General features: G+C 38.1%; 4 protein-coding genes across 4 annotated transcripts; 2 read left to right on the plus strand and 2 right to left on the minus strand.

Annotated features, from left to right (window-relative positions):
* Positions 1-2,747: 2,747 nt before the first annotated feature.
* On the minus strand, positions 2,748-4,438 carry LOC145889336 (tubulin-folding cofactor B-like). Its single transcript, XM_082980273.1, has 5 exons — positions 4,204-4,438; positions 3,999-4,142; positions 3,846-3,942; positions 3,422-3,613; positions 2,748-3,172 (listed from the first exon to the last, which is right to left on the minus strand). Exons 1-5 carry the CDS (start codon positions 4,315-4,317, stop codon positions 2,967-2,969), a joined length of 753 nt encoding a protein of 250 aa, XP_082836399.1. The 5' UTR covers positions 4,318-4,438; the 3' UTR covers positions 2,748-2,966.
* Positions 4,439-6,377: 1,939 nt separating this feature from the next.
* LOC145889313 (dynein axonemal light chain 1-like) lies at positions 6,378-8,261 on the plus strand. The gene is made up of 8 exons (XM_082980251.1): positions 6,378-6,579; positions 6,650-6,688; positions 6,756-6,865; positions 7,068-7,123; positions 7,186-7,241; positions 7,347-7,436; positions 7,617-7,707; positions 8,035-8,261. Exons 1-8 carry the CDS (start codon positions 6,577-6,579, stop codon positions 8,157-8,159), a joined length of 570 nt encoding a protein of 189 aa, XP_082836377.1. The 5' UTR covers positions 6,378-6,576; the 3' UTR covers positions 8,160-8,261.
* Positions 8,262-8,350: 89 nt separating this feature from the next.
* On the minus strand, positions 8,351-11,149 carry LOC145889309 (WD repeat-containing protein 36-like). The gene has a single exon (XM_082980246.1). The coding sequence runs from the start codon at positions 11,069-11,071 to the stop codon at positions 8,507-8,509; it is 2,565 nt and encodes an 854-aa protein (XP_082836372.1). The 5' UTR covers positions 11,072-11,149; the 3' UTR covers positions 8,351-8,506.
* A 7,180-nt stretch (positions 11,150-18,329) lies between these two features.
* On the plus strand, positions 18,330-20,365 carry LOC145889310 (mitochondrial proton/calcium exchanger protein-like). The gene has a single exon (XM_082980247.1). The coding sequence runs from the start codon at positions 18,354-18,356 to the stop codon at positions 20,361-20,363; it is 2,010 nt and encodes a 669-aa protein (XP_082836373.1). The 5' UTR covers positions 18,330-18,353; the 3' UTR covers positions 20,364-20,365.
* The last annotated feature ends 376 nt before the right edge of the window (positions 20,366-20,741 follow it).

The following is a 20,741-nucleotide window of genomic DNA, read 5'->3' on the forward strand; positions in this document are numbered from 1 at the left end:
CAAACGAATTCCGCTCACACGCGATCTATCCGGATCCCCTTGCCTACAAATATCGTTAATTTTTATCGTTTCCTGTTTCGCGACGGCGCTGCTTGCAGGCGCGGAGCCGTAGCCGCCGTTCGCCGTGCTTCTGTTTCCTGCATACGGTTTCCTTCGCTGCCGTCGAACTACGATAACTCCTCGCTTTGCCCAAATGAGGAAGCACCGTCTGACATCGAAAATGGACGTGATATCACTTCCTTTTTTTGTTTGATTTCGCCACGCATGCAGAAGAGACGCCTCGGCGAGGCTGAGACTGTCGCCGTTGCTTTCGCTACCGCTGAGCCCGCTAATGCAAGTCGTTAACGGGCAAGTAACGATTTCCGACGACACTACGTTTACGAGATGAGCAAATACACCTAAAACGTCTCAAATATTGGCCCAAACAACCGTTCTATTTGCAAAACACCTGCCACGGTTGCTTGGCCCATGCATGTTCGGACGAAACTCCAGGTCCGTTTCTTTTTTACAACATGCGCCTAAATTTACTACTTAATGGTTGTATTTGATTTTACGCACTACTCAACTTGCTCACAATAGACGAAAAATTAATTAAAAAAAATGACCATCCTCATTCAATTTAATGACATTTTTAGTCATACTGTATTCACAGATCACTGAATACAAGAAAGAGTCTATATCTAATCATCATTTCCAGATATTAACCTTTCCTTTTGATAACTGTTTCTACTTGGTGCTGCTGTCAACCCCCGGAAAACTCTTTGTTGAGAAAAGTCATCCTCGCCCGCCAGTCTCCCATCCGCCACTACAGCGCGTCACTTTTGAGACATACTGACAACTGATACACATCAATACACCTGGACAAAGCGCACTTACGTCAGCGCAGGAACAGTGCGGATTAAAGCGAAAAAAGTGGATAAGCATCAGTTTTTAAATGCGGCGGGGGCGCAGCGACACCTAGCGATAAGCGTAGTAGGTGACATAATTGTACACTACGTTGAACGAAATCGTTTTTTAATTAGGAAGTCGGACACAGGCATACAAAATGCCTGCTATTTATCCCGACAATTGCGATAAAATAGTCACTGCACAGTGTCGGTTAAAACTGGAGTGCAAAACTACAGTAAGTAACGTGGCCACGGTTTCTGTGATCCACTTTTTGCTGGACCGGGGAAATAAGTTTATGAAGTAAGGGAATGTGCGACGCAAATAAGCGGTTTTTGAAGCCTTTACTATTGTTGGACATCACATGTGGAAAAATCAAGCAAGCTTTGGGCTCAAAGTTTTACCACTCTAGAATTATGTGAAACTTGGAAAACTTACAAAACTCATTACCGCGAAAAAACTAGTTGTTATTCAACGTCAGAATTTGTTATTGAAATTCAACGAACAATAGTTTATATTTATATGATGGCAACTACAGGATAATATCATGCCAGGCACAAAATTGTAAATGTTTGTGGAAGATCTCTAGTCAATAACGATGCCAACCATGGCAAAGGACAACCGTACAGGCTAGTTTTGACCAGTGTGTTTTTATACCATCATGAAAAAATAGTGTTGTCAGATTACCGTTGGATGAAAAAGACATTGTACTTTTTGCTACATCAGCCTTACGCAAATGCGTACATTAAGTCATTGCGTTTGTAAAAACCCTCGCCAAAGGCGCAAAGTTTTCAGCTTCGTGCGTTAGATCACGATTCGGAAACCACTGAAAGTCCCTGAAAACACAATATTACCTTTTTAGCATGTTGGACAGACCCCACCAGAAGGGTTGTGCAACCATTGCCAATAAATGGCAAATGGGGTCCACGAACACCATTTTAAGCTTTGAAACTTCTATCTCAAAAGGCAGGCCCCCACCTATACGTCCATGTAAAAACGGTTCTTGTACTGGCACATTTCTGGATGTTGGACAGCAGTGCACATTGTTCAGATCAGAACCTAACCATAAACGTATTGACTATACACAGAAAAATGCCCATACAAGGTTCTGTGTATGCAGTCAGATCTAGTAACCAATTTTTAAACGGAAATATACACAAGAAAATAATACGACCTGTTACGACCTTCCAAAAGTGCTTGGGCTTGCGGCTACCGAAAGGTTGCCGGCCCCTACCTTGAAGGGTTTTTTAGTTTAACAAAATCTGGGCACCTTGCAAATATGGCGTATTTTATTCATACTTGGCTGTAGCCTACACCACGTGTGGGCAAACTGATCAAAAGACAATTGCTTAGGGAAAACCTCAGACACCATTTTTTTGCGTTAGATTTTTTTTTGCAATACCGCAACCTATCCTGCTTAATAAGACTGCGCTCTTTGTTGCTGCCGACACGAATTGCATCGGTGCAATTCTGCTGTGCATTGCTCACACTGCAATCTTACATAACAATGGATATTCTGTGTCAATCGAGGTAGGAAACAGATAGGTGCCTGTTGGGTCACAATAATACATAAATAAATGAAATAAATGCCAATGTTCTGAGGTGCCAACTATCCATCATATGGAAATATTACTAATCACCTGAAAAGCCCGCAAAAACAGTTTCTGTTTGTTGCAATATGACGAGAGCCATCGGACCACGCAGTTGCTACAAAATTTGTACGGGCTGCAGGCCGTAAGTTGCCGTCCCCGGCTCTAAACCGGCAAAGTTAAATTGAGGTCAGACTGCATTGGCCAACGTCGCTTAAATCGACAACATACAGCAGTTACTTCACACTACTCTGAAAAAAGGCCATTCAAAAACATCATTGTTGAAAACATGTATTAAACGAGAAACTTGAAATGAATTACGCCATGAAACAACAATTGGAACAGAACAAAAATATATTTGACTGAGCAATGCTTTGTTACATTTTTAAATAAACACTGAAGCCAAGGAACATTTACATATAGGCTTCATTGGTTGAAATGTTCACCATGCATAAGCCATAAAATATTGCCATTTGCTTTGCAGCAGCATAATCACATTTCATCATCATCATCATCATTGACATCATCCAAAGCTAACTCGGGAAAATCACCACATTTAATACTTTTTGGAGATACAAAAGCACCATAACCAGGTTTGCAAGTGAAGTAAGATACACCTTTCACTGTACCATTATGTTTCCCATATGGCTCATCATATTCAACCCCAACCCAAGTCCCAGGCTTGAACTTTGTTTCACCTGCAAAAGACAATGTTGAGATTATGATCTTCTTTCCCTGAAAACCAATTTAACTTTAAAACACATAAAGTGGATCATGTCTTGTTACTCATGCTTAAAAAAGGTTGTAATACCACAGTTATAAAAACACAACTTTAAATAACTTATCATAAGATAAAAAAATTCTTATAAAAATCAAGATTTTATTATTCAGAAATAAAGCTTGCAAAACAAAATTAGTTCATATAGTTTTAGAAAAAAATCACTTGCCAATAAATTTTACAACGCCCCTTCGAACCATCTGACCAGGCACTGTTACTTCACATCTGGAATTCAGACTTATAGTCTTGAGTGCTTCTTCATTCAGGAGTGCATTTTCTTTTTCTTGCTCTTGTTTCATTTTCTCTTTTTCTGGATCATATTTTCCAAGCTTGTTTTGCAGCAGAAATGATTTCACTGTGTCTGAAAATTAAATAAATGATTTGTACCATGTGACTGTTGAAGGTATGATCAATTTCATCACAAAACTGAGTAAGAAAAGCATTTCAAACTAAAAAACTCTATCCTTTTTGCAAGTCTAGTTGTTCTAAACAATTTAACGTATGAAAAAGAATGTGATAGCAATAATTGCAGATCATTCTGCAAAAATTTTTCAAAGAGATTTATGTAACTTGGAACCAACTGGCAAACATACTGCGTTTTTTTGAGTACTCGTCATCAGGCATGGCATATTTCTCAACCTGTGACACATCGGTGAAGTTTTCCTGTTCTTTTGGATGTTTGCTCACAACCTGTAACAAAAGGGTACATCAGACTCCTGTACTTTGTGAAACATTGACGAATTAACATTTAAACGCATGTCATCATCTAGCTGATAGGATCCAATCAGACGCTCAGGGTTGTCAAGGTTGAACAGGTGTTTGTCATCTTTGGAAAATACTTCAATCACCATATCTGCCTCCGAACATCCTGTGATAAGCACCAACTTTCTCTGTAAAAAAGAGGATACTGCCCAACGATTATTATTATTATTAAAGAACATTTGTTTTTACCTTGAGACCCTCCACGGTCAGAGATTTATCAAATCTATTTTCATACATGAATTGATTTAAATTGTTGCTCACTCGAACATGGACAACACTGCTGGTTCTTACAAAACCATCCATTTTAGCTTGTTTCCTGTCGTTGTATCTAATTTTTGCTGTGTATTAACAAATAGGTCTAAACAAAGACAATTCAAGTTTTATTTTAGACGTGGTAATGGTGAAGAAACTTCTCACAAATGCCAACACACGACGTGAGTCGGGTAACACTAATTTACGGAATAAGGAACCTAAGGAATTTAAGGAAACTCACACTAATTTACGGAGCTAAGGAACTAAGGAACCTAAGGAAATTCACAGACACTAATTTACGGAGCTAAGGAACGGAAATAGTCTAAGGAAAATACACGCTGCTTACGGAACTGGCCAAGGGCGTCTAAGGAAAATACAGAAGGCTTACGGAACGGGCCAAGGACGTCTAAGGAAACTAGATAGTGCTTACGGAACTGACCTATGGCGTCTAAGGAAAATATATAGAGCTTACGGAACTGGCCAAGGGCGTCTAAGGAAAGTAGATAGAGCTTACGGAACTGACTAAGGGCGTCTAAGGAAAGTAGATAGAGCTTACGGAACTGACTAAGGGCGTCTAAGGAAAGTAGATAGAGCTTATGGAACTGGCAAAGGGCGTCTAAGGAAAATATATTGAGCTTAAGGAACTGACCAAGGGCGTCTAAGGAAAATATATGGAGCTAGAGCTTTCCGTAAGCTCAATATATTTTCCTTAGACGCCCTTGGTCAGTTCCGTAAGCCCTATATATTTTCCTTAGACGCCCTTGGTCAGTTACGTAAGCTCAATATATTTTCCTTAGACGCCCTTGGTCAGTTCCGTAAGCTCTATCTACTTTCCTTAGACGCCCTTGGTCAGTTCCGTAAGCTCTATCTACTTTCCTTAGACGCCCTTTGTCAGTTCCGTAAGCTCAATATATTTTCCTTAGACGCCCTTGGTCAGTTCCGTAAGCTCTATCTACTTTCCTTAGACGCCCTTGGTCAGTTCCGTAAGCTCTATCTACTTTCCTTAGACGCCCTTAGTCAGTTCCGTAAGCTCTATCTACTTTCCTTAGACGCCCTTAGTCATTTCCGTAAGCTCTATCTACTTTCCTTAGACGCCCTTGGTCAGTTCCGTAAGCTCAATATATTTTCCTTAGACGCCCTTGGTCAGTTCCGTAAGCTCTATCTACTTTCCTTAGACGCCCTTAGTCAGTTCCGTAAGCTCAATATATTTTCCTTAGACGCCCTTGGTCAGTTCCGTAAGATCTATCTACTTTCCTTAGACGCCCTTGGTCAGTTCCGTTAGCTCTATCTACTTTCTTTAGACGCCTTTGGTCAGTTCCGTAAGCTCTATCTACTTTCCTTAGACGCCCTTGGCCAGTTCCGTAAGCTCGATATATTTTCCTTAGACGCCATAGGTCAGTTCCGTAAGCACTATCTAGTTTCCTTAGACGTCCTTGGCCCGTTCCGTAAGCCTTCTGTATTTTCCTTAGACGCCCTTGGCCAGTTCCGTAAGCAGCGTGCATTTTCCTTAGACTATTTCCGTTCCTTAGCTCCGTAAATTAGTGTCTGTGAATTTCCTTAGGTTCCTTAGTTCCTTAGCTCCGTAAATTAGTGTGAGTTTCCTTAGATTCCTTAGGTTCCTTATTCCGTAAATTAGTGTTACCCCGTGAGTCGTGAACGATGTTTCACACAACCGTTTATTCTTTGGGGAATTTCCCTAATTTTTAGATAATTAAACTTCGTATTGTGATTTTTTTTCATTTTGCAAAACATTTAAACCTCTTTTTGTTTTTGTTTTGTAAATGTCCAATAATACTAATCAGGTGCCGTGTAGTCTAGCTTAAAAACACACTTGTAAAAAATTCCTGGTTTAAAAATAGTTTAAATTTTAACAGCTAAAATAGGTAACTTTTACCATTCCACCAGTGGTTCGTACTGTAAACTATTGTTTGGCCTCTAGTTGAATGATTTTTAATTTTGCTTCGTTTTCTACCTCATTCCACATAATAGCTAATATTTACTTTAAATTCAAAAATTACTATTTTTTGACTAAACAGTTTGTCACAAAATATTTTACCTGTTACTTAAAAGTAATGCTTGGTAACCATAGTAACAACAGAGCAAGCGAGTAATTACGCAATTTCTCGTTTTTGTTTATTATTTCACCAAATTTTTAATTTAAAGAACGGCAATTTGCTGCTACTTCATTCATTCCCTTTCATTTTGTGTCAAATTATATATTTTTTTAACACAATGATTTTTTTTCATTTAGGCAAATAAAAAGCTGCAACATAACAACAAAACAGCTCAGGAATCAATAAGATTTGAATAATGGTAAGCTCTGGTAGTAGGCTATAACAGATCTTTTAATCTTTTAAACCACCTGTTTACTTTTTTTCTCCAGTCGAAGGGTACAAGTATAAAAGAAGCACTTACAAAATGGGTATGTTATAGATAGGTTATACTCTGTCTATCTCCATCCTTTAATATTTGGTAATTAATCATTTTAGGAGGAAAAGAATGGCCAAAAAGGTTGTGACGCTTGTGAAGTGAAATTATGTGCACAATTACCCCCCATTGAAAAAATGGATGCGTCCTTGTCAACACTTACCCATTGCACGTATGTATCTTAACAACTCATTTCTTTGCACATAGTAAAATAAAACTCAAAGTAACCATATTTTCTGTCCACCTATTATGGTTGTTTGATGTTTGTCTGGGTTTAATGCTAGAATAGAAATGTGGCGGTATTTTATAGAAACAACTAACCGATGGAGCTATGATCACATTTTAGTACACATAATACGTTTCTTTTTTGGCAGAAAGCTGAGTCTTTCCACAAACTGCATTGAAAAAATAGCAAACCTCAATGGCCTGAGTAAGTCACTAAATGTTTAGCAATGTTTTGCAATTTTTTATCCGATGCTTTTTTGTTGACAGAACATTTAACAATACTAAGTCTTGCAAGAAATAGTATCAAGAATTTAACTGGCCTGGTAAGAAACATGTTTATTGTTCCTATTTTGATCACACACATTTTCTTGATTTCATAAAAAGAACATTGCTTCATAAACATTAAATATTTTGTTAAAAATGTTTAGGAAGCTGTCAGTGACAGTTTGGAACAACTTTGGATTTCATACAATAATGTTGAAAAACTCAAAGGAATTCATGTTTTAAAAAAGTTGAAGGTAATTCAGCTAATGCAAACTATTGTAACATGAACATGAAAAACAACAACCCTCAACATATATTTCATGTATATTGCAACATGCACATGGTTACTTAAAAAGTCACCAGGTTTTGCTTATTGGTTTTCGATCAAAATAGAAGCATCTCTAAAATTAGGCATGTTTATCTTTTTGTTAAAGGTGTTATACATGGCAAACAACCAGGTGAAAGATTGGGCAGAGTTTTTGAAGTTGAATGAACTTCCTTGCTTGGTTGAACTACTTATGGTTGGTAAGTGATCTCTTCTCGGTGGTGGCATTTTCAGAATGGTACACACTTGCTTCATGCAACAATGTTCGAAATTTGTATCCTAAATTTCTGCTGAACAATAATTAAGGCTTTCTTCTTGGATTTAACCCTTTTCCAGCACCTTGTGACACAAGTGGAACATCAACATTTAAATTCACAATATAAAAAGACATGGTGTCTAATCACAGTATATTTAAAAAAAAATTTTTACACTGTGTTTGGATATGAGGTATTTTGAAATTTCTGTTTCTATCAACACTTTTTTCTATCATCTATCAACATAACTGCTATTTTTTATGTGTCTCTCAGGTAACCCCATTCAGGAAAATGCAGGTGACGATTGGATGAAAGACGTCACAGGAAAGCTAAAGAACCTTAGAAAGCTCGATGGAACACCAATTATTAAACAAGAGGAGGAGGAGGAAGAAGACTGAGCCAACTGTCAGCCATTTGTTGTAAATTGAACTGTTTGCCGTGCGAGTTGTTCTATTGTTGAATACGTACAATACATTTGTCAGATATTTTGTTTTAGCAAATGTGAGGGTGTTGGTGTGTCTGGTGAATTTTTGTAATCAGTTAACTTATGAATGTCTGTCTTAATGAGAGACCAGTGCAACAAAGTTAAATTGAAAATATTTTTTGTGCAACCTTATAACAGCATACTGTTTTTTTTATTATTCCCTCAAATTTTGTTATGGAGTAAATTAGGTAACTGCACAGATAAGCTCAGCAAACAAGAAACAACAACGGTTAGTTACTCATTTTCTGTAATCCGAAAGTATTACAACAAGGCCATTCTGATGTAATTGACAATGCTTAGATTTTGGTTAAACAGTCCAGTTAGTTTCGCCCTTTCCAGCTCCACAATGGATAGGATTTCCTCCAAGTGCATAAGCAATTCTTCATTTGTAGACAAAGTTTCTGCATGCTGCTTTAATAGCAATCCGAGATATGAATTTACTATTTCAAAGTACTTTTTTTTAGCCAAACAATCTTGCAAAAACTTGAGAAAGATAAGAATGTTGCTAACAGAACCGTGCCAATCGATCAGGTTTTGCATTTCAAACTCCACTGTCGAGGGCTGCAGCTTTTCTAAGAATGTGAACACACTGTTACTGTCAGCTCGGCCATGTTCATAATCTTCCAAAATTTGAACAAACTTCGAAGTGAATGTGTTTGCTTGTGGCAACTGTTTATCTTTTTGTTCTCCAATTTCAGTGAAAAGAAGGGAAGGCAAAAAAAATGGCGCATTTACGGGAGCTTTGGGTGGTGCAATAGGTTTATTGCGTGATCTGATAATGTCACTTGACATGAGGCCAAGCCACTTAGCAACTGGCCATTTGGAAAGTGTTATCAAGTCATTCTCAACAGTTGCTATGGGTTCAACTTTAGTGACATTATCACTCAAGGCATGCAGTGACACAGGCTTTGTAAAGGTTGTGTTTGTCCACAAGCAAATTCCAGTCTCCTCCACATGGGCTGTAACCAACAGATTAGAGTTCGGTGAGATTGACAAACTGGTTGCTATACTGTCAACGGCCATGCGGTTTATCAGGCATCCAGTAGGCACATCCCAAACACAGATGCTACAATCATTGCCTGTTGTCAAAATCCATTTTCCATCTGTTGTCCAACAGCAGTCAACAATGGCCCCAGAATGCCCTGAAAATGTCCTGACAATTTTTTGACTGGAAATGTCAACAACTACAAATGAAAAGTCATCCAGGATTACTGCAACCATGTCTGTTTCATTTTGTAACCTAATAAATGAAGCCGCTTGATCCATTTTGTTTATTCGAAATTTTGTTTTTGTTTTAAATTTCCAAAATTTCATGTTGTTGTCTGAGCTAGTTGAAACCACTATTTGATTTAAAGAATCAACTGCCACTCCTGTGACATTGCATCGATGTGCTTTTGAAGGGCAATTGCTTTCATCAACAAAACTACCTCTGAACATGCCAGATTGCACATTGTGCAAATCCATGTGGCCCGTGCTGTGACCAATCAAACAAAAGTTACCACAGGATGTCAGAAAAACAGAGCTTACATAGTGATTTTTTACTTTTAACTTGTGTAAGTCCTTCGACCGGAAGCGATCATGCACAATTTTGTGAGAACCCATTCTACCCTTAACAATGTTCCATGTTGTCACAACTGGATGACGATAATGATAAGCCACTGCACCATCCCACTGTCCTTCTCGAACATCATTCATATGCAAGTCACATATTGTGGGAAGTACTGAATTTTTATACATGGCTTTTCCCAAAGGTTTATCAGCTGACACATGCTCACATGAAAATAGTTTCACAGTTGAATCACATCCAGCTGAAAGTATCGCTGCATCATTGTAAAATTTAACTTTCGTGGATGGTCCACCATGGCCACTTCTTTCACGCAAAAGCCTGCCAGCAGAAGTACCCTTGTCAAAAGCCCACATCTTGATGGCATTGTCAGATGAGTTTGACAAAAGCAAAGGCTGTCTAGGCAAGAAAGTCAGAGCTTCTACTGCTTTTCCATGTCCGTGCTCAATTATTCCAATTGAAGCTTTTTCTGAGAGATCCCACATACATATATGACCCATGACTGTGCCAATTGCCATGTGCTCATGTCCATCCATCCTAAAACTAATACAAGTGACAGGCCCATAGTCATTATGCAATTTCATTATAGTGATGTTAAACCTCAAATTAAACAACACAATGTCTCCAGTTTCTGTGCCAACACCAATCACATCCACTGCTGTGCTCTGTTGCAATGCTGTGATGGCTGTGCCCTTCCAGTGACTAAATTCAGCAAGCATTTTTCCTTTGGAGATGTTCCACAACTGCAGTATCCCTGTGTTGCTGCCAAACACGAGTTTGTTGACATATGTGCTTGGGTGCAAAAGTGCAGTAATTTCAAAGCTTTTGTTGAGCTCAACACTCAAATACAACTGGCCACTTAAGATATGCCACACCATCACATTGTTACAACTGTCTACTGACACCAAGTGCTTCCCAAATGGCAAAATGAATTGGACTTTGTGTTCATGACCATTCAGCACTCTGATAACTTGCTTGCCACCTTTATAAATGTATATATCACTTTCACATCCAACATACACATAGTACGAATCAGCTGCAATGCATTCTATATGGGATGGGCAAGGATTGCTTGTTTGACACAAACCAAGTTTTTCACAGTTGTATGATTGAAAGGAATCACCAACTGCCAGAATGACATAATTCTTCCCATGGCGCTGATGGAATCTAGTCACATGGCCAATATGTGTTGAAATCAAACCAAGGGTTTTGTACTTCTTGAATATTACACTAGCATCGTTTTGACTTTCCAAATTGGTCATCGCTTTTAAAATTAACTTTTAAACACATCCAAAAGTGTATTTCTGTGATCTATAAAAAATCTAAGCTATACAAAAATGTTTTCTGACTCAACCTTGTACAAATAATAAAAATATTGCATAGACAAATAAAAAGTATTTGTTTTTGAGCACATCCAAAATTATTAAGGTATCATACGGTCATTGTTTCTGAGCCTTTACTTTATGTTTGACTTGCGCCAATTCTTTTTACTTTACCTCTAAAAATAGTAGGCTACCCTATCGCATACCTGTGGCCTGAATTAAATTTGTTACATAAAACAAGTTGTATACTATGATACGTAAATTACTTTGTACCTTCATTAAAATTATATCTTCTATAAAACTAATATAATTCCTCACTATGGTGCCAGTAACGTGCAATTCCGATTGCAGTGAAGTCTCAGTCAGCACATGTTTTACTTGCCAAATTTACACAAGGTGGCAGTATTTTTTTTTGTTGTTCTCTTTGTACAATTACAGGGCCGCAGGCATGCATGCATAATAAAATAATTGTGATACAATAAACAAAATATGAGAATACAGCTAATTATGTGCCTATCCCCATGTTCGTCGAATTAAAAAAAAAATCTTTTACAACTTGCGCAAGCTGTATGTACGCAATTGTGTTACTACTGTCATTCTGGCAGAATCCAAAATTATTGTTTCGCAAAATGCGTTCCGCATCAATGAGCAGCATTGCACAAGAAGGTTTAACTTGTACAAAAGAGTTTATTGTTGGTATATAACATACCAGTAAGCATTATTTTGCAAAATATTTCACTTCTTAATCATTTCGTACCAATACCTCTGTAGAAGTCCCAAGGTTATATTCAAAATAACCTGAAATACGGATCTTATTGCTCATTTTTGCATTGCCGGTGACGTCACTTTCAATCAAATGCCGAACCACTTTCCGCTTCATAGGATTTTATTTAAATCTCAGTATCTGTCAAGGATAGAGTGCAGAATAGCGTGAAAGTAATAAAAATCGGTAGAGATCCCACGTATTCCATCACAATGACCTGAAACACGGGTGTTTTTGCGCTTTTTTGCATTGCCGGTGACGTCACATTCAATTAAGTGCCAAACCACTTTCCGCTTCATAGGATTTTATTTAAATCTCAGTATCTGTCAAGGATGGAGTGCAGAATAGCGTGAAAGTAATAAAAATCGGTAGAGATCCCACGTATTCCATCAGAATGACCTGAAACACCAGTGTTTTTGCGCTTTTTTGCATTGCCGGTGACGTCACTTTCAATCAAGTGCCAAACCACTTTCCGCTTCATAGGATTTTATTTAAATCTCAGTATCTGTCAAGGATAGAGTGCAGAATAGCGTGAAAGTAATAAAAATCGGTAGAGATCCCACGTATTCCATCAGAATGACCTGAAACACCAGTGTTTTTTCGCTTTTTTGCATTACCGGTGACGTCACATTCAATCAAGTGCCAAACCACTTTCCGCTTCATAGGATTTTTTTTAAATCTCAGTATCTGTCAAAGATAGAGTGCAGAATAGCGTAAAAGTAATAAAAATCGGTAGAGATCCCACGTATTCCATCAGAATGACCTGAAACACGTGTGTTTTTGCGCTTTTTTGCATTGTCGGTGACGTCACATTCAATCAAGTGCCAAACCACTTTCCGCTTCATAGGATTTTTTTAAATCTCAGTATCTGTCAAGGATAGAGTGAAGAATAGCGTGAAAGTAATAAAAATCGGTAGAGATCCCACGTATTCCATCAGAATGACCTGAAACACCAGTGTTTTTGCGCTTTTTTGCATTGCCGGTGACGTAACTTTCAATCAAGTGCCAAACCACTTACCGCTTCATAGGATTTTTTCTAAATCTCAGTATCTGTCAAGGATAGAGTGCAGAATAGCGTGAAAGTAATAACAATTGGTAGAGATCCCACGTATTCCATCAGAATGACCTGAAACACGGGTGTTTTTGCGCTTTTTTGCATTGCCGGTGACGTCACTTTCAATCAAGTGCCAAACCACTTTCCGCTTCATAGGATTTTTTTTAAATCTCAGTATCTGTCAAGGATAGAGTGAAGAATAGCGTGAAAGTAATAAAAATCGGTAGAGATCCCACGTATTCCATCAGAATGACCTGAAACACGGGTGTTTTTGCGCTTTTTTGCATTACCGGTGACGTCACATTCAATCAAGTGCCAAACCACTTTCCGCTTCATAGGATTTTATTTAAATCTCAGTATCTGTCAAGGATAAAGTGCAGAATAGCGTGAAAGTAATAAAAATCGGTAGAGATCCCACGTATTCCATCAGAATGACCTAAAACACGTGTGTTTTTGCGCTTTTTTGCATTGCCGGTGACGTCACTTTCAATCAAGTGCCAAACCACTTTCCGCTTCATAGGATTTTTTTAAATCTCTATATTTGTCCAGAATTTATGTCGTCGCAAAATCTAATGGAGTGGCACACTCGATTTTTCACACAATCTCATACATTTTCCCTTCTAATCACAATGTGTCACACTTATGAACTTGCAAAGAACGTTTTATTGTGCAATATGCGTCCAATTCTTTTTCCTTCTTTTTGTAGTGAATATAAATGACCGTAAAGGTAATGCTTGTTAAAATAAATATTTTGATTTAACATTTTCAAATGAAATGATATTTACTCTTAAAAAATGTTAAATTTGTGCATGATGTTGATGTATCACAGGTGAAAGTCATCTTTGCTTGTTACACAAACATATAAGAAACACAATTTTCATGGTGGCCACTAAATCTAAGAAACAAATTGGGTAAACAGGCACAATTAAAGAAAAACATTGCGCACGTTTATTCGGACAGTTTTAGATTATCAGGAGTTTTGATAACTGCCACATCTTTGACAATTGAGTTCATGAACATTTCTGCATCATCTGTGGTTAGTACCTACTGGTAACAGGATCAAAGATTGCTGAAATTTTCATGAGTCGGAAACGTTCGCTATTACTGTACATGCACCTTAATAGGATACATTTCATGGCCAACCGTGTAATAAGTCAAACTCATGTACGCGTACTTAATTAACGAACATGCAACTTATTAACGTAACTAATTAACGTGCGCGCATGTTAAGTTGGCCGATAGTGTCATAATTCTATGTAAAATTACATGTACTGTCATCAGCTTATGGGCGTCGATATGCTCTTGTTTTCTGCTTTCACCTTTGCAAATATCACTCATGTATCCATCTAGTGGCAGGTAGCGTCAGATCTATGTCAAATCCTCAAATGTTATCGCAACTGCTTAAAAATCTAAGTGTTTCATCACAGGCCCAAATATACCATGGCCCCGCACAAATTTGTAAGTACCGGAAATGTATTTTTCACATATTTATCCTTTGTCAAATTTGTCCTCTTTTTCCAGAATTAAACATTTGAACAGCGAAATTGCGCTGTATTCTCAGCTTGTACTTTTACGTACGCATATGCCTTTACAAATTATTTTGATTTTAAGTTATAGTAAACATGTACATACTTTGTTTTAGTGCGCATGGGCTGCCAATATTCAAAAGAATTTTACAGCGCTTGCAATGCCACACAATAATTTTACAAAGTTTGCATCTTTACGTCGCAATTTAATCGTGTTAAGCTTGCCAAAAAGCAGAGTTGATTGCAGTAAAACCTCACGTTTTAGGTTCTCTTTGGGGTTGCGATACATCAAAGTAAACGGTGCGAACCACAGATATCCACAAGATGGATACATGAGTGATATTTGCAAAGTAAAAGCAGAAAACAAGGGCATATCGACTCCCATAAGCTTTGACTTGAAGCTAACTATTTGTTGTTTGAAATGAAAATATACGACGATAGTACAAGTAATTTTACCTAAGATTATGACACTGTCGGCCAACTTAACATGTTACTAAGTTACAAGCACCTTAATAAGTTGCATGTTCGTTAACTAGGTACGCGTACATCAGTTTGACTTATGACGCGGTTGGCCATGAAATATATCCTGTTAAGGTACATGTACACTAATATCGAACGTGTTGCTTACTAACGCGCGCGTGCCTTATTATTCCACATGATGTCGCTCTTATTTGGAATTTGACACTGTTGGCAAGGCTTTAGATATCGCGCACGTTCATTATTACGACACACGCACGTTATCTAAGGTACGCGTACACTATGGCGAATTATGACACCGATGTCCCAAACAACATAACGAACGTGCTCGTTATTTAAAGCCTGGCCAACAGTATGTCCAAAACAACATACGTTTAGGGTTTGAATGTGAAGTTGCAACTTGTCACGATGATTATGCTGGCTAATTGCCTTTGAATTGTCGTTTACCAGTGTACTTGGCTAAGATGCAGGCAGTTGGGTATAATTGTTTATTGATGAAATGTAACTAAATAGCATAAAATAAAATGGAATATATTTAGAATCAAATAGAACGGTCAGAAAGGGCGAAAAGCGTTACCGTATAAACATATAGTCTCGTGATATGCGATATTGTGAGAGAAAGACAGTGCTGGGCTCGTAAATAAAATTTGGGTAAGAAAGCCCCAGCCCATTACGTAGGGTGAAGTATCCCTGTCACAAACAAACTCCCCTAACGATGGAAAGCGATGACAAATTTTTTATCAATGCAGCTTCCAGTTCTGACATTGTCCCACATGCGGCTTGGTGAGTGTCAATGCAAATTCTTATCAACGCGATTGCGGGTACATTTTCACCCATATGTCAAAGGCGGTTTGCATCACACGATCGCAATTTAAATCGAATGACGCTACAAAGTACTTAACCCTGATATTGGGATGTACTTCAATATGTAAAAAAAAATGTTTGAAAAATAATGTATGTTCACAGTACGTTTTACACGCAAAATTGACGATAAAGGTGTGCGCAATGCTAATAATAGGCCAAATGGCGACCATGCACATTCGCAATACAAAAAGGAAAACAAACGAGAGAAAAAATCATTTGTTCAAACCTTACTGGATGATGGAACCAAGCTACCCTGGCAGGCTGTCGATCGATTACCGTATCTATAGTGCTGAGTAAAAGGTTTGATACTTCCTGGACCTATTTTCAAATGTTTATCACATTGCTTATATGTGTTTTGCATTCCACGGAAACTGATGACGCCCTTTACAAGGCGAAACATAAATCTAAGCAACCTTCGTATTAAAAGGAAGTCAACATAAATGGTTACATGTACATATTCGCAAGGGTTAGGCGTGTTTATGAAAAGACTAACAAACGCGTTTGGTATGTGTATCAACATACTTTATAAAGCGACGTAAACCGAAATTAAACATGCACAATATCGAATCAAGTCAACCAGCATGGGCAATTGGCATATTTAATCAAGAAGTGTTGCAAAGCATGTTAATGTCGGTATGGAAATAAGGTTAGAATCCGACGATTTCGCCACTACCATTCGTCAATACAAACTCCCAATCGGATAATATTAAGCACCTCAAAGGCTATCGCATAACGAGACAGGATCGTCACAATGAGAAAACCCTCATTTGGCAGCTATGGTATTTATAGCATGCAATGTAAACATTTCTGTGTTGTTTGATTACAATGGTGGATATCGTAAATGCAAATTTTGCCAGGCAATTTGTGCACGAAACACTGCATAGGCCAAAATCTGACTTCTCTAATCGTTTCGATCATGTACAGCTCATCTGGTGGAGCGTTGGGCCTCATTAAAAATCGCAAAAAAGTGAAAAAGCCCTGGTTTGAAGTCATTCTGATGGAAAACGTGGGATCTCTCCCGATTTTTATTACTTTCACGCTATTCTTCACTCCATCCTTGACAGATACTGAGATTTAAAAAAAATCCTATGAAGCGGAAAGTGGTTTGGCACTTGATTGAAAGTTACGTCACCGGCAATGCAAAAAAGCGCAAAAACACCCGTGTTTCATGTCATTCTGATGGAATACGTGGGATCTCTACCGATTTTTATTACTTTCACGCTATTCTTCACTCTATCCTTGACAGATACTGAGATTTAAATAAAATCCTATGAAGCGGAAAGTGGTTTGGCACTTGATTGAAAGTTACGTCACCGGCAATGCAAAAAAGCGCAAAAACACTGGTGTTTCAGGTCATTCTGATGGAATACGTGGGATCTCTACCGATTTTTATTACTTTCACGCTATTCTGCACTCCATCCTTGACAGATACTGAGATTTGAATAAAATCCTATGAAGCGGAAAGTGGTTTGGCTCTTGATTGAATGTGACGTCACCGGCAATGCAAAATAGCGCAAAAACACACGTGTTTTAGGTCATTCTGATGGAATACGTGGGATCTCTACCGATTTTTATTACTTTCACGCTATTCTGCACTTTATCATTGACAGATACTGAGATTTAAATAAAATCCTATGAAGCGGAAAGTGGTTTGGCACTTGATTGAAAGTGACGTCACCGGCAATGCAAAAAAGCGCAAAAACACCCGTGTTTCAGGTCATTCTGATGGAATACGTGGGATCTCTACCGATTTTTATTACTTTCACGCTATTCTGCACTCCATCCTTGACAGATACTGAGATTTAAATAAAATCCTATGAAGCGGAAAGTGGTTTGGCACTTGATTGAATGTGACGTCACCGGCAATGCAAAAAAGCGCAAAAACACCCGTGTTTCAGGTCATTCTGATGGAATACGTGGGATCTCTACCGATTTTTATTACTTTCACGCTATTCTGGACTCTATCCTTGACAGATACTGAGATTTAAATAAAATCCTATGAAGCGGAAAGTGGTTCGGCATTTGATTGAAAGTGACGTCACCGGCAATGCAAAAATGAGCAAAAAGATCCGTATTTCAGGTTATTTTGAATATAAACTTGGGACTTCTACAGAGGTATTGGTACGAAATGATTAAGAAGTGAAATATTTTGCAAAATAATGCTTACTGGTATGATATATACCAACAATAAACTCTTTTGTACAAGTTAAACCTTCTTGTGCAATGCTGCTCATTGATGCGGAACGCATTTTGCGAAACAATAATTTTGGATTCTGCCAGAATGACAATAGTATTGTGTTGATGTTGTAATGTAATTTTATAACCCTATTGTTCTTTGTTGTTAGAAGTTATGTTGTGTACTTGGTTGATGGCCTGTCCCTTGCTTGCAATTACTGCATTAACAGTATCATGAACAGCTTTAGTTATATCACCCATTCGTAAAATTATCACGCTATGAAGTATGAAAACACTTTTCTACAGATTTACTGTCTTTCTTGTTTTGCTTCAAAGGTGGATGTGGTTAGAAGGCAAGTAAACATGTTAAGTAGAAAACTTTGCTTGTCATCTTTCCAAAGAAGTTGGAATTACTCCCACAATCAGGTTGGAATCTTCACTTTGCCTACTAGATGCCTTGTCTCAACCCAACAAGGCAGATACAGAGTCAAGCAACATGGCTGTGTAACCTCACAAGTATTCCTTTGCAACCATCACTTAATGACCCGGGAATATCATTGTTCAAGGGTACTCTTTGACAAGTCGAAAGTAGAGGATTCGTTGAAGGCTAAGAAAAAAAAGAAGCAAGTTGAAGTTACTTCAACTGTGGATGCAGTTAAAAGTGAAACAGAGGGTGAAAAAACTGTAGCGGAGGTGAAACCATCATTATGGATTCGGTTTGTAAATGAAGTCAAGCATTATTATCATGGCTTTCGACTTCTTGCTTTGGATGCCAAGATAGCATCTAGAACTATGTGGAAACTTTTAAATGGAAAAACAGTAATTCGTCGAGAACGTAACCAGTTTCGTAGAGCAGTGTCAGATATATTTCGTCTTGCACCTTTTTCAATTTTTATTATCATACCTTTTGCGGAATTCGCACTTCCTATAGCTTTAAAACTGTTCCCCAGCATGCTACCTTCAACCTTTGAAACTTCCTCAAAAAAAGATCAGCGACTGAACAAAGAATTAAAAATAAAACTGGAAATGGCTAAGTTTCTCCAGGACACTGTGGAGGATACTGCCATTCGCACAAAAAAGTCTTCTATGAAGAATGAAGCTGCACAAGACTTCGTTAACTTTTTTCGTAAGTGCAGAGATGAAAATGCGATGCCAACCAACGATGAAATATTAAAACATGCAAAGTTGTTCGAAGATCAAATCACCCTGGATAACATGTCAAGACAGCAGTTGGTAGCTCTTTGTCGATTAGTGAAAGTTCCAGCTGTTGGAACCAATGAGTTGCTCCGTTTTCTGCTGCAAATGAAAATGCAACAGCTCCACAGTGATGATGTTTTAATACAGGAGGAGGGGATTGATAGTCTAACTACAGGTGAATTAGTGTCAGCCTCACAAGCAAGAGGAATGAGGGCCCTTGGTGTACCGCGTAGTCGCTTAAAGCAACAGCTATCGGAATGGATTGACTTGCACTTGAACCATGACGTTCCAAATTCGTTGTTACTGCTTAGTCGAGTTCTTTACTTGTCTGAAACTGTGCCTGTCGAAGCCAAGCTGAAAGAAGCAATTTCTTCACTGCCTGAAAAAGCAGCTGGTGAAGCTGAAGTCAGGGCTGCAGAACTTAATCTGGAGAGGGTGGATAACACAGCCAGGTACAAAGTAGCCAAGGCTGAGGAACAGGCACAAGCAGATGAAAGCAAAATGGAGGAAAAGAAAATAGATCCCACACCTGAAAAATCTTCAGTTAAGGAAGCTGAGGAAATTTTAGTGGATACAGCCCCAATTTTGACAGACAAGGCCAAGGTAATATGTGATGACAACAAGATAACTCTGCAGGACATTGATGCCATAGAAGATGCCATGGATAAAATCACTGATGATAAGGAAGAAATTGCCACCGTTAAGTCTGAGTTAAAAGACTTGCGCGAGGATCATCAAGAGTTCCAAACTGATGTTGAATCTTTGACCGAGGAGTTAAAGACATCACAGGATGAGCTGGTACAGAAAGATGCTAAAACAAGCAAGCGTCTACAAAAGCGCATTGCCAAAATGATTACAAAAATGGAAGACACCTTAGCCACAATGGAAACAGGGTCAGAAAACGAGAAAGAGCAGCAACAAGGTAGCATTTCTGTCACGCAAATGATAGAACTAATTCGAACAGTTAAAGACATTCCGGATGAAAAACTGGCCCAAGTTGTTGAAGTGTTGGATACCAACAGCGATGGTCACATAAATGTAAACGAGGCAAAACAAATTATTAAGGTGTTAAATGAAAATGATGTTGAAGTTACAAAGGAACAATTGCAACATATAGTCCAACTACTGCCCAAGGCTGAAGCTGAAAAACAAGACCAAGAGGCAGTCAGCAAATAGTTTTTACTGCTTTCAGTTTAGGGAATATTTTTATGCTTTTAAGCCTGCTCAACTGTAAATACAGAGTTTAAAAATTTAAATGTGTGTAAGTGTTTATCTGTCTAATTTATAACCTCACACTTTCAATTGTTGTGTGAATGTAGAAAGTTCTGTGAACTACCTTAGGCAATTGTGTTGTTGTATGGAGGCATAGTGTGACTTTTTGCTCAGCTCTGCATACATTGAGGAATGCAATGAATTAATCAAGTAACTAATGTGTCACTGCATGCAGCAAATGTGTTTATTTTATTTGTGAACTACATGTGTGAAAAAATACATTTTGTTACGATGGGGAAGTAATTCTGTGTAATGTTCTTTATGTTCCTTTATGTGAGTAAA

This window comes from Ascidia mentula, chromosome 2 (assembly GCF_947561715.1).
Source record: "Ascidia mentula chromosome 2, kaAscMent1.1, whole genome shotgun sequence".
Lineage (NCBI taxonomy): Eukaryota > Metazoa > Chordata > Ascidiacea > Phlebobranchia > Ascidiidae > Ascidia > Ascidia mentula.